This window comes from Natator depressus, chromosome 7 (assembly GCF_965152275.1).
Source record: "Natator depressus isolate rNatDep1 chromosome 7, rNatDep2.hap1, whole genome shotgun sequence".
Classification (NCBI taxonomy): Eukaryota; Metazoa; Chordata; order Testudines; family Cheloniidae; genus Natator; species Natator depressus.
In genome coordinates this window covers 84,644,911-84,659,574 of record NC_134240.1, presented here as the reverse complement: position 1 = coordinate 84,659,574, position 14,664 = coordinate 84,644,911, and the positions used below count along the sequence as shown (strand labels likewise).

At 45.8% G+C, this 14,664-nt stretch overlaps 1 protein-coding gene across 1 annotated transcript in view; it reads right to left on the bottom strand.

Moving 5' to 3' along the window:
• Window positions 1-13,231, bottom strand: part of MCU (mitochondrial calcium uniporter) — a 143,230-nt gene extending 129,999 nt beyond the window's left edge. The window contains exon 1 of the mRNA XM_074958978.1: window positions 13,044-13,231. Within this exon, the coding sequence (XP_074815079.1) occupies window positions 13,044-13,166 (123 nt within the window). The 5' untranslated portion in view covers window positions 13,167-13,231. The remainder of the gene's footprint in view (window positions 1-13,043) is intronic.
• Between the last annotated feature and the right edge of the window lie 1,433 nt (window positions 13,232-14,664).

Below are 14,664 nucleotides of genomic sequence, written 5' to 3'. Positions count from 1 at the left end.
TTCAGCCTGGTGGAAGGGGGTGAAGCGTAATGGAGGGAGAGATGCTGAAAAAGACACCCAGAGAGGTGGTGACTGGAACAGAGGGGAAATTCAAGAGGAATAATCATGGGAGGGAGCAATCCAAAGATGGACAGTTTAGGGAGGTGCAATTCCTTTCAGGTTTGGAAGCACAACACTATCATATAGTCCTTGTACATGCTCTGAACAGAGCTTTTAGAGCAGGGGTGGGCAAACTATGGCCTGCCAGCTGTTTTAAGCCAGCCCTCAAGCTCCTGCTGGGAGCTCCAGCCAAGGGAGCAGGGTTGGGGGCCTCTCCATGCAGCTCCCGGAAGCAGGCACATGGCCCCTCTCTGGCACTCCAATGGGAGCTGCAGGGAAAGCGTGCAGAGCCACCTGGCCACACCTCCGCATAGGAGCCAGAGAAGGGACATGCTGCTGCTTCCGGGAGCAGCTTGAGATAAGCACTGCCCGGAACCTGCATCCCTGAGCCTTTCCCCATGCCCCAACCCCCTGCCCCAGCCCTGATCCCCCTCCCACCCTCTGAACCCCTTAATTGCAGCCTGGAGTACCCTCCTGCACTCCAAACCCCTCATCCCCAGCTCCACCCCAGAGTCTGCACACCCAGCTGGAGCCCTAACTTGCCCACCCCCCTGAACCCCACTCCCCCGCCCAAGCCCAGAGCCCCCTCCTGCACCCTGAACTCCTCATTTCTGGTCCCACCCCAGAGCCTGCACCCCCAATCAGAGCCCTCACCCACACTCCAACCCCAATTTTCTGAGCGTGCATGGCCCATCATACAATTTCTATTTCCAGATGGGCCCTTGGGCCAAAAAGTTTGCCCACCCCTGCAGTAGAATGACAAGACTAAAAGCAAGTAATCGGGCCCTTTTCTCATTCAAAGCAGCCTGTCCCCTTGTTTCCCATCCACTATTTGGTACAAGTCAAACTATATATAATAAAAACATCACTTTAGTCTAAAGTTTTTAGCTTGCCACGGATTCTGTTTTACCAAAAAAAGCCAACCCATGTTAGATGTCCACTTGTTCACCAGGACTAGAAATGGTTCAACATTCAGCCTATGGGATACTGAGCCCTTCAAAACCATGGCAGCACATCTGGTCTGAGGCAGCAGACACATTTTGCCTTACAGGTGGTCACAAATCCTAACAAGTGCCCCCTCCTGGCCTCCTACTGGGACTGCTTTGAGATGAATCCAAGCCTGATGCTCTGGATCCCCAGGTGTGTCAAGCTTCTGGAGAGTCAACAAGCTGTAGTATAGGTTCCTCCCTTGGCCCGTCTGGCATATTTTCTGGGCACTGACTCAGTCTGCTACTTCTCAGAAATGAAGCTCCTCAGCACACCCGCCTTAGGACCCCAGGACCAGCACTGACCCTTACAAGACAACCCAGTTACTTAAACACACACAGTCTCAGAACCCCATCCCTAAGATGTGAAGCTTCTGGTTTATAGTTTTATTTCCTCAGGGCACACAGCAGTTGTTAAGAAGTTAATGCACACTCACAATCTGCACAGAGTCTAACTCAATTTGCTCTTTGATACTTTGATACTTTGATATAAAGCACGGAGTACAAATCATCCAAAACCAATGCTACGTGAATGTCACTTTCTATCTCACCCTTCCCTTGGAAGTCCTTAGGGACCATAAAATGTCCAGCAAGTTGTCTCTGGAAGGTATCCCCTGCCTCATGAAGGCCATTAAATGGAGAGTAGTATCTTACTTATAGAGTTAAGATGATCCCTGAGCAGAACAGTTTCTACCCTTTTTAAAACTTTCATCCCTCTGTGTCAGGTGCCACCCTTGTCAGCTTTCCCTCATAAGCTCTTTCCCAGAGCTAGAGCACCCACGGAGAAAAAATAGTGGGTTCTCAGCATCTACCAGCCGCCAAGCTGCCGCCTCTTCCCTCCCCCACCCCGCAGCACCTCTCCCCCACTGATCACTCCTCCCCCTCCCTCCCAGTGCCTATCACCCACTGTGAGCAGCTGTTTCACAACATGCAGGTTGGTTCCAGGAAGGAGCAGGGATGGGGTGCACTCGGGGAAGGAAAGGGGTGGGGGAGGGGAGAAAAGGAGGGTGGGGGCAGAGCAGTGGTGGGAAGAGGCAGGGCGGGAGCTTTGGGGAAGGTGTAGAGTGTGGGCAGGGGATGGGGGGAGAAAAGATGAGCACCCCCCCAGGTAGAGAGGAAGTCAGCGCCTATGCACATAAGTACAAACCCCCTGCCAGATAACTCTTGTTGCCAAGGTGACTTTTGCCCCGCTAAACCTGTTCTTCTGGGCAGGGACCAATCCTCTGTCTAAAGTGACTAGATTTCCAACAATTGAGTACTTAAAATGAGCTACCCTCTGACTTGAAGTAGAGGTTAGTGTACCTTGAAAGCTTGTCTCTTTCACCAAAAGAAATTGGTTGGAGAAAAGATATTACCTCACCCACCTAGACTCTCTCCTGCCCTCTATTAGTATTTTTTTTTTTTGCCAGAAGCCTTTGGAATCTCAGATCAATATGGGGGCAAACAGATCATGGATAAGGCAAAAAACTGCACACTCAAAATGGATGTTTCCAGCCTGACAGAGGATTCATAATCTCACACAATTCATAAATTATATAGATTCTCAAATTATTACACATGCAGCCAATTATGTTTGGCAGCACTGAGAGGTAAAAGGGAAATGCCAACTAGCTCCAAGGAGTGTCCATTTTCAGTTGACCTTAGCCAGGAATGGCCAAGATGCAAGGAATCAGACAAGGGATGCAGCTTGCACTCAGGGGGAAGGGGGCAGTACAGCTTTCTGATGCCTAACAATTCAGCTAACTTCTTCCATTCTTCCCAACTAAGAGAATCTAGTTAGACCAGCAGTCTAATAACTTATCCCTAATGAATGACTAACACTTGTTTGTACAGAAGAATGGGCCATCCTTATCATATTGGTCATCTCAGGAAGTGCAGCAGAAAAGCGAGTTTCTGATGCAGATAATTGTTTCTGCATTAGCAAAGTTTAGCTGCTCCAATTGTCAGAAATGGGTCATTCTTCTAATGTAGATTAATGTAGACAGGCAAAAAAGAGGTCTCTAGAGACAACCCAACACCAGAACCCATCTGGAGACATTATAGCAGTGTTGTGTTAAGGATTTTAGTTTGGTGGACAAATTGTGGTCACAGCATGCTCACCCTAAAAGAGAGAAAAAGGAAATGTGATGAGCGCTACAGTATTTTTACAACTCATCTAACAGTCACGCTTCTTAAAATAGGTCTTAATAACTCTTGATTTGAAAATTGTAGTTATGATATAGTATATTCCAGGAGAGTAGGGCTTAGAAGAGCTGAGTAAATTGTGATCTTTGTGGATAAGCTATTTCAGCCTGCAGGTAGTCATTAGTACAGTTTTAATATTGTCACAAAAATTCCAAATCCACACAATCCAGGGAAACTATTAAAACCCTGCTAAGCAACAACGTTTTAATGGTTATTGCTACAATTGTTTCAGCCATGGAATGGACAGCATCATAGGTTTAGGTACAGCATGTGCCCAATCAGTTCAATGCAAGACAATGGAAAGCTCCCAGAACAAGAACATTTAAACTTTTTCTAGGAACAAAGAGGTTATCACCAAACTTTGGTTCTAACCAATATACTTACCATTACACTGATACTGAACAACCTGCTCTGAAATCCTAGAGGAACTCAGAGTGCTGACGAACATAAGTAACCATAGTCTTTCCTCTAAAAATCAAATTTAGAGTATATATAGGAAGCCCACTCACAATTTTGTTGCATTACTAGAAGGGTTAGATCAGGGACAGTTTCAGTAATTTCTCCTGGTTTTATTTGTTTTAAAAAGTCAGTGGGCAATCACTATTATGTCTAGAACCCCTTGAGTTAACCAACATCTGAAGACTGCATAGATGGAGACTATGAATTGAAGTTCTTTCAGGAATCCAGCCCAACTCTGTTTGCCCCAATGCCATGTAAGAATTCACCACACTACTGCCCCCCCCCCGCCCCCCCAATCTCTATATAGGAATAAATCATGAGGATTAGACATTCAGAACCAGTGAGCAGCACAAATGTAGAATATTATATTTTAAGAGCTTTAGTAAATAAATCACTCATTTGAAAATATTTATAGTTTACTTCTGGATAGAGCTCCTTCACACAAGACATCTCTCCAACCATATTCCTGCATCACATAACTCCCACCATTAAAATCTTACCCTCCACATCCATACCACTCTGTAGAAGTCAGCTGCAACGTAGAATCAAATCATAGGTTTCCCTGCATATTCCCTTGCCTCACAATAATCCTTATTTTCAGAAGCAACCATTTAGAAACAATTTTCTCTCCGATATTACTCAGCCTGCCTTCGTCAGTGGATAAAGCCCACTATCTAAATAGCAGACAAGCAGAAAGCCCTGGCCATAATAGCCAACATTTGCTGAAAGATAAAGATCATACATCTTATTGCCACCCCTCAGATCAATAGCGTCAACATTAATGGCTACTATAACGGCCAATACCTGCAAAAAAGTGAAGTACCTGACTCATTCACACTCCACTCCTATTGTTTGAAGATGGCACTGGTTTGTACAGCACATTTTGTAGCACTATACCACGTTGTAACATTCCACCTCAAGCCATCCAATAGGACATTGTTAGGCTTTTCCTCTCCCTCTCCTACTACTTCCAGTCCTTCCCACTTTGAGTAATTCTTCCCATCTCTCCCTCTCTGTATCTGTCACATAACTTACCCCTATCTCAACTTCACTTTCCTCAATCACTTTCCTCACCAATTTTGACCCTGGCTTTCCATGTCTCCACACTCATTCTTGGCTGAATATTCATTATCATCCTCAAACCTTTTTCAGTCACTACTTTCCAGGACAGGGTCCTCCATCCTGCAAGTATGGCCTACATTCTTTGTTCCTAGATGTAGGACTTTACATTTGGCCATATTAAAATGTATTTTGTTTGCTTGTGCCCAGTTACCAAGTAATTCAGATTGCTCTGTATCTGTGAACTGTCCTCTTAATTGTTTACCCAATCTGCATGTCATCTGGAAACTTTCAGTTCTGCATGCTCTCTCTCCTCCATTCTCAAAAAAATCATCCACTGACCTCAGTTACCTCCCAGCTTCCTTCATTTTTAAGATTAAGTGATCCATAGACAACTGCTATCTTGAGTTCTTTGGCTCCAATTCTATTTCGTATTCCCTCCATTCCGTCTTCCACCTTTTTCATTCCATTGAAACTGCTCTCTTCAAAAATATAACCAAGTCTTTGTAGCCAAAAATGTTGGGTCCCAGGCTTCACCCTTATCCTCCTTAACCTCTCTACTGCTTTTGACACGGTTGTAAATTCATTCCTGACATCTTATCTACCTTGCTCTTGTGTGATACTAATCTCTACTAACTATTTAGCAGATCCTCCTCTTGGTCTCTCCCAGTGTCCTTGGGGGTACTACAGAGCTCTCTGCTCTATGTCTTGCCATTCTACACCCTCTTTGGGTCATCTCATCCACAAAGTCATTAGCTTTTCCACTCTTTCTTGAAAGCCCACTCCTAGCATATCTTCAGGGAATTTACCAACTGAAAATAGCAACCATGAGCTCTAACTGGGAACAGCTTACATATTCTATAAAAACCTCAAACTTTTTATGTTACCAAGACTCAACCAATCACCGTATCAACCATGTATATACTGAGCACCTTCTTCCTTCTCTGCCTGAAGATTACAAACTCACCAGAGAGGGATCTGGCATACTTTTCTGTTTGGAGAACACATACTCAGGGCTGGATTAATGCAAGAGCATTAAGGGGCTACAACCCAGGGCCTCAGATTTCAAGGGGCTCCCAAAATATATAATTTACTGCACTGTTTTTCAATTGGCAGCCCTTAGGCCAGATCTGGCCCACATGGGACTTCCATTTGACCAATAACTGGCCACCTTCATGCCCACTAAGCAGCAGCAGCCAATCAGAGCTCCTCAGGAAGCAGCCGAGCTCTCCTCACTGCCCCTCAGGAGCCAACCTATTCTCACGGGGGGGGGGAAGAGTGGTCCCTGCTCACAAGAGTAGAGCAGAGGAGAGGAGAGGAGGGGGAGCAAAGAGAACCCTGCAGCTCATGGTAGCTTCACTCTTTCTTCCCATGAACAGGAATGGCTCCCTCCACTCCTCCCCCTCCCTCCCTGTAACACCCAGCCTGGGGATAGCGAACTCCTGGAGCTACCTACCCCTCCTCTGCCTACACAGGGGTACCCACTGCAATGCCTCCCCCCAGCCTGGGAAGCGGGAGGTGAAGAACCCCAATAAGAGTGAAGGTGAGATGGGGTGGGGGGGTGGAATACAGCTTATGGGGGCTGGGCAGATGTGGAGCTAAAAGGCAGAACGGGACTGGCCAGATTCACTTCAGTTTATTTTTCCTTCTGTTTACTGTCGTACCATTAATTTAGAAACATTTCATTTACATTCTCACACATTGAAACTGGACTGTGTCGATACATTTCAACTTAGTGGTACACTTTTAATCAGGTGCTTAATCAGATACTTATACAACATAAAGAAATCAGTAATTGATGTGCTTCACTAGTTTTACTTGATTGTGTGCTGTGCAGTACTTTTCCAAAAATAGACTATGCAAGCAAGTGTCAACCTTTCAGGCAGTAACAAAGGGAAATTAGAGGTCCATTCTTTTCTCATGAGTTTAACTTCTAATTTTAATTTAATATAACAGAATTAAAGCAGCAAGTTATGGCATTACAGTTCATTTGTATAATCTTGTATGCAAGATTTTGTTGGACTATTGCCTATCAGCATGCTTTACCTTTTATTTTGAGATTAATAAATCTAATCTGGTACACTTAGTCTTGAAGGGCATGACCCCTAACTGGAGTCAGGCTCACTAGAGAGCAAACATCTGAAGAGCCCTTTGGCCCTAGAGTGTGCTCTTTGTCTTATCAGGCCTGTCAGAAAACACTGAATATCACCAGTATAGGTACTTAGACAATTAAAGCATAGCATCACTATGCGTATCACTACCAGGTATGAGCCAAAATTAAAATGGTTTTGTTCATTTAAACTTTCATTCAGCTTTCCAACTGGTTTATCATTTAAAAACCAGAACCAAAACAACACAGGTAATTTAACAGAGCGTTTGGCATCTGGGTGATGGTACAACAGCAGAGGGAAGGAACTGAATATGCAAAGAGGGACTCCCAAAACTGTAACAGCCCAGGTCCCTATCAAACTTAATCCAGCCCTACACATACCATATTCTTGGTGCTATTGGAAATATTCATGGACACTAGTCTGCAACTCCTCACAGTAAGGATTCTAGTTGATTGGTACACCGATCAACTGCTCTACATCATATATTTGTGGTGCTTTGTACTCTTACAATCCTCAACCCTACAACTTTTTGTGACTGTCAGATAATATAGCCCATTAGATTATAGCAGTAGTATCATACACACAATTTTTTATATCACAGACTGGATCCACACACACTGTAAAAATCCAAACTCACTGCAACATTAAGGAGGACCTGTGAAGAAGACACTAAAACCCATTTAATTCTCCATTGTGTCAACTGCTCCCAACCAACCAGGATGAAGAGACATAGGGATTCAATGCATAAGTGAAAGCCATGCTTCAAGACCCACAGACAGAGTTGCCAAAACCACACAATACATCCAAACAAAATTACAACTACGGGGGGGAAAAATCCACTACCAACACTGAGCAAGCCAAAAGTGTTCAGGCAAAGTCCTCCCTTTGCTCTACCACTACAGAGGACAGGGTTCTGAAAGCTTGGTTTTTATTTTATGTCCTCTAGGTCCTCTGGGCCTGCTCATAACTCCAGCAGTAGTCTGGCAGCTGGATGTCACAATGAGACATTGTGGAGTATCAGTCTGTTGGGATCCTAGAAGTGGGCAGGCAGAGCCCACCCACTACTAAAGGACCTCTCCCAGCCTAAAGGAGAGGATCCACAAGGTCCGGGATCTCAGTTAAGTACGCGGGACAACTAAAGATATAACAGGGACAGGAGTGAGGTTACAGGGCTAAATGAAGGGAACTGGACGGGGACACAGAGTAGAGAACCCCGGACAGAGCCCACTGTTGCTTGAAGGCATCAAGGGAGCCAGCAGATGCCACCCAGAGGAACTCTGCCCGGATGCGTGAGACCAGAAAGGAGTGGAAGTAGGCCGCACAGTCACAGAGCACCCCCTCGTCTACCATCCTCTTCCTGGTGGTGTAAATCGCTTCTTTGGCTAGTGCCAGGAGGAGGTTGACGAGGAGGTCTCACAACTTAGTAGGGCCACAGATAGGGTGTGCAAGATGAACAAGTGCGGGGAGAAGTGCAGCCAGAACCGGAGCAGGAGGTTCTGGAGAAGCCAGAATAGGGGCTGCAACCTGGTGCACTCCAGGTACACGTGCGCCAGGGTCTCCCTCACACTGCAGATGGGGCAGGTGTCCTGGATGGGGCTGAACCACGCCAAGAACATGCCTGTGCTCACAGCCCCGTGAAGGAGCTGCCAACTGATATCTCCAGCGGGCCTCAGGACCAGGGTGGAGTATGGGCTGGCCCACTGGGGTGCCTCACCCTCCAGAAGCGGTAGGAGGTCCTGTCACTTTGTGTCGGGGTGGGATGCAAGGGTGAGGACTTGAAGGGTGTGGCGCATAAGCATGTACAGATGTTTCCTTGGCACGGTCTGAAAGTAAGCTGGTTACAATTCGTGCAGCTGGCTCACGGTGAAGGGGTTGGGTGGCCGGGTGGGTCCCTGGGGTAGGGTCCTGATGAAAAGGTCCGGAGGGCCTGGGGTGCAGGGGGCACCCTCTCGCAGGACTTGGTCGAGGTAGGCCCAGGGAGTAAAGCGGCCTTCACCTCCTGAACCATGAGCCGGGGAGTATGAGGGCCGGAGAGCCCCATGCGCTGAGCGAGCATCAGGGGATCCAGCCAGTCTCCGCAGTCGTAGTCCAGGAAGTCTCCGACTCTGGTGACTTCTGCCAGGACCAGCCTCTGTCGCACAGAGCGGGACTCCGCCACCGGCGCACAGAGTTGTGGAGTATCAGAGAGAGCAGATGGAACCCAGACAGGTGGTGGAATTTTGTTGGTTTTTAAACTTGTTTGTGGGTTGAATGCTACTCTTAGCCTGGTCAGTAGGAACATTCAGCACATAGATTTCAGTCACCATTGCAATAAATTCACCTTTAAAACTTAGCAGGAAATACAATTTCAACAAACTGCCTTTCTGGAGCCAGGAGAGATTTAATAGTTAAACAAATAAATGGTAATGCCACACAAGTAGCTTCAGCTTACCGAATTTGGGCTTAATTAAGATGCTGTATTTACAATGTGGTAAGCACGGTGTTTTCTGTGTTTTATACACGACCAAGTACACTTAATATTTAACTTATCAAATACAAAATAATAGAAATATGATATTTATACAGAGAAATTCATCAACTACTAGAGCTATATCAACTTTTAGAATCAAGTAAGCAGGAATCTATTCATTAAATACAATCCAGTCTCTCCCTGCTCTGATGAATCATGCCCCAAATCCAAGTTCATGAGAGGAGCTGGTCTTACAAACAAGTACCATACAAAGCTAGGGAAAAGCTGCAATACTTTAAAAACAAAGCTTCAATACTTTGAAAACATATTTTAAGTGACATACAAAAAAATTAAGAATTAATGCTACATAAGGTGTAGCAATTCAGAATTGGACATTCTTACAAACAGAAGTCATGCATTAATTACAACTTTCCACTAAAGCAGCAAATCCACAGGTATCATTATAGACAGATTTATAACAGAACTGTGATAAGATAAGAACTGTAAGAAGATTTCAAGGTTAGGTGTTCCGTACACTCAGTCTGAACTGAGGAATACCACAGTATTTTCAGCAATTCTTTCTTACTCATTTGTGTAGAAATAGTCCTTGAAAACTTGAAAAGTGAAACTTCCTTCCATACCAGTTTACTTTTTAGCTCTCACACATTGGTTTATTACATATTATACACAAAGGTGTGCTGTTAGTAATTTTTTTTTCAAGTGAACACAAATAGTTAATAGGCTTTTCCAAACAGACATAAGCAAAGTTTGTATTTTACAAAAAATCTTTACCAAGTCTCTAAGTGAAGTACACTAATTTGCTTATAGCACTAATGTACCCATTTTTCTGCCCCATGCCCAAGGTCAGCAAAGAGAAAAAACTCCATTTGGCATTTGTATTTTAATCACACACTCTCCCTTCTACCCCCAAAAAGCTAATCTATTTGTGAATTACATGTCCTTAACTGATGACCCAACTAGCATGCTGTGAGGATCCAACTCACATACTAATATGTACTTGAGCAACAGAATAGAAGTCAGAATTGTTGCCGGGAGTCATCCGAGCTACAGACCAATAGAGAGTGCCACCTACTGTATACAGAGGACAATTGCCGAGATATGTCTAATTTAATCTTGAAAGGAAAATAAGGAAACAAAAAATTGCTCTGTCTGTAGATGGTCTCCCCTCATTGTGTTTATGATTTTATCCCGACATTAGTAAGTTTGTGTGTTACTCAATATATCTTTTAAAACCAGGAAGAAGTTAAAAAAAAAATCTAAAAATTAAACTAAACTCCCACTTCCTATAGCTACCAACATTTAGATACGCTAATACTTCAATGCAGACATCACCAGATTCATGCCAATTAAAAGCTATTTCATATTCCAAGGCCAGTTTGAAAAGGCTGATCCAGAAACTGATTGCTAACAGAGTATAATCAAGTATCTCGCTAGATTAGGATGCCCCAAAGACTTTTTCCTTCTCCTTCAGCTTGATTACAGATCTAAAAAATACTCCTTGTATACATGTGATACTAAGCTCTCCTTAAAGCGCTATTTTGTAGTTCTACCATTTGTTTAAATGTATTGTAAACTTCCTAAACCCAGTGTAAACTAGTATCATTCTGAACTCTAGCAACAAAGAAAATAAGGCATTAATTTTTTTAAATCTTATACGTCATTTGACAAGCAAGTTGTCTGCCACCTGTCTTATCACAATACTTACTATCCTGTCACTTGACAATTGTACAAACATTTCCTATTCAGATATCTGTATGCACATTATTTGCCATTTATTAATTTATAAGTCTGCAGGTGGAGGGAAAGGGAAGTTTGACAGGTTTGCTTAACGATGATGGCAGAGAAGCAGTGTAAATAGTAGCACTGAAAAGCAGGAGGGATCATGTACCAAATTTTCCATCTGTAACTTGCACATGTTCGATCCCATCTTAAAGTTACACTTTTTCAGCTAGAAGGTACAAGATCCTCTTTTTTATTATACTTCTACTTTGGCTCTTACTTCCTTTGTTTCTTATCTGTACACCGTTACATTTGAATTTAGCCTTCATTTTTGATAGTGATCTGTAGAGGAAGATACAAATGCAGACTCTCTACAATCAAGGCACTTTTAATTCAAACTTCACATAAATTAGCCATCACTATAGCAGATATGCAATAAGATAATGCTAAGAATGTTGAACGGTTGCTTTAATGAGCTGTCAGAGCGCACTGGTGGCCTTGTACACCCTTCCACCTTCATACCTTGCATATGTTTCATTAATTTTATTTGCTCAGCTTAACTAAAACATAGGTTGGTTTTCTAGTCCCCAAAAAGTTGATAAACAGAGGTTTATCGAGAGACTCTAGAGAATCACTTAGAAGATTTTAAAAACAAGTTTGTGAGTATTAATAAATGAAAGGATTTTGTTGGGATGTTTAAAAATGGATCACAGTTTATGTAACATTAGAAAACAAAACAAACAGTTCAGCACAACTATGGAAAAGCTCACATCAATATTAATGATATATAAAAAAAATTCAGCAACACAACTGACACACTTTTACCTTTAGAAACTCAATGCTGTCCATTCTATAGTTTAATCCCTTCAACTCTGCCTTTTTTGTTGTCATATGCAGAATGATATCAACTTTGACACTGCTGCATGACTCATCGTAGCCTGGATTATTCCCTCATACACAACCTACACACTACTTTCCTCATTCCTATCCCTAAGGATCATTTTTCTGCCATGCGTTTAGCAAATTAAGCATTACAGGCAACTACATATTTAAGAGGAAGTGTTAGTTAAACTAACCAGCCTGTATGATCTTGCTTTCAGTATACAACTTTACTCTGAGGGAGGAAGGGGAGACCAGCTTCTTACAACTATGTTACATCATTGGCTAGGGGCCAACACATATGGATGTGGACAATCCCGAAGGAAGACACTCTGCTGACCGCCAAGAAGGAAGCCCCAATGCCGCTCCTCAGCACTTCTAAATGCAATTAGAACAAAAGCAGGCCTGTTTCACTTTATAGTTGCCCCCCTCTCTCTTGCTAGCTCCCGGGATCTCTCCACCGTTAATACCATTATCAGCCCTAACCAGAAGGAGCTCGCCTCATCACGAGGGGTCCCCCCGGCGCCTCCCAAACCTTTCCCCTCCGCCAGGCAATACGAGCCCGCAATCAAGATCCACCCGGGAACTCGCGGACAGGAGAGGAGGTGACATGGACAGTGCAGGGCTTCTCCCCAGTCACTGCAGCAGCACCTCCTCCCTCAGCCCCGGCAGCCCTGCACCCCAGCCGCGCTCACCCATCACGCCTAAGGCACCTGGGGCCCTCCTCGGGATCCCGCCGGGGAAGCCCGAGCGGGGCTCCCCGCGGGGCTGGGCACAGGGCAGAGCCCCCGGGAAGTGCCTGGGTGTCTACGGGAGCGTCCCGCCCCGCCCGCCGAGGGACCCGAGCTCCCCTGCCTGCCGCGCCGGCTCCGCGAGAGGCTGAACGTGGCCGGGCTGCTCCCCCGGAGCCCACAGCCGGTGCAGAACTGCTGCTGCCACCGCACAGCGAGAAAGCGACTGCGGCGGCCCACGGGGACTGTTGCGGTCCCACCGCTCCCGCCTTCCCAGTGTCCTGCCCGCACATCCCCCAGCCCCGCTGCGGCACCTGAAGGGCACAGCCCCGCCTGCCGCGCTCACCGTCCTGTGCTGCTGTCGGTGCCTGCCCAGCCCCGGGAAGCAGCCGGCGGCTGTCAGCGCCCCGCCGCCGCCGCCGCTCCGCGAGAAGAGGAGCAGCAGCGATCTCCCCACCGCAGCCGCCATCTCTCAAGTGGAAGCAGCCCGGCCGGCCCCCGCCCCACTCAGGCAGGCTGCACCGCAGGGCTGCCCGGAGTCAGGGCGGGCGTGCAACCACCAGCCAATCAGCGGGCTCTGCCCCCGAGCTGGGGCGGGGCTAAGGTTCGTCGCGCTCGCTCCTGCTAGTAAACTGATGTAAGGCGGGACTCTAGGGTGTCAATCAGCGGGGACGGTTAGTAAGTGGTGGCCGCGAGGCCGGAAACAGCGCGGGGACTTCAACAGAGAGGGGGAAGGGCACAGCTCGGGACAGGGGGTAGGGCGGTGGCACAACTCGGGTCGGACTCGTAAGGCAGCGGGCAGGGTGGGTAGCGGCACAGCCTGGGTAGTCCAGAAAAATTGGTCCGTAATTAGGGTTGCCAATTGTGGTTGGATATACTCCTGGAGATTTCATCACATGCCATAATCTTTAACTCCTAGAGACTCCAGGCCAATCCTGGAGGGTTGGCACCCTATCTGTAATAGACCAGAAAGGGACCCTGGGATACCTGGAGTCCTTGTGGCATTTTAGAGACTAACAAATTTGTTTGGGCACAAGCTTTTGTGGGCTAGAACCCACTTCATCAGAGGCATGGAGTGGAAATTACAGGAGAAGGTATAAATACATGATAGGATGGGAGTTGCCGTACCAAGTGTGAGGTCAGTTTAAGGAGACAATTTACTTAACAGCAGGATACCAAGGGAGGAAAAATAACATTTGAAGTGGTAATGAGAGTGGCCCATTTCAGACAGGTGACAAGAACGTGTGAATAACAGTAGAGGGAAATTAGTATTGGGGAATTTAGGTTGTGTAATGACCCAACCACTCCCAATCTTTATTCAGGCCTAATCTGATGGTGTCCAGTTTACAAATTAATTCCAGTTCTGCAGTTTCATGTTGGAGTCTGTTTTTGAAGTTTTGAACTTCTCCACCACATCATCAAGGATCTACAACCTATCCTGAAGGACAATCTCTCACTCTCACAGACCTTGCTTACAGACAGCCCCCCAACCTGAAGCAAATACACACCACACAACAAAAACACCAACCCAGGAACCAAACCCTGCAACAAACCCCAGTGCCAACTCTGTCCACCCGCCTATTCAAGGGACACCATCATAGGACCTAACCACATCAGCCACACCATCAGGGGCTCGTTCACCAGTGTGATATATGCCATCATGTGCCAGCAACGCCCCTCTGCCATGTACATTGACCAAACCGGGCAGTTTCTACGCAAAAGAATAAATGGACACAAATCTGACATCAGGAATCAGAACATTCAAAAACCAGTAGGAGAACACTTTACTCTCTCTGGTCACTCAATAACAGACCTAAAAGTGACAATTCTTCAACCAGATAAATTTGTTAATCTGTAAGGTGCCACAAGGACTCCTCGTTGTTTTTGCTGATACAGACTAACACGGCTACCACTCTGAAACCTGGGATACCTGGAAATCTCTTGGACCCCAGCTAGGGTGACCAGTT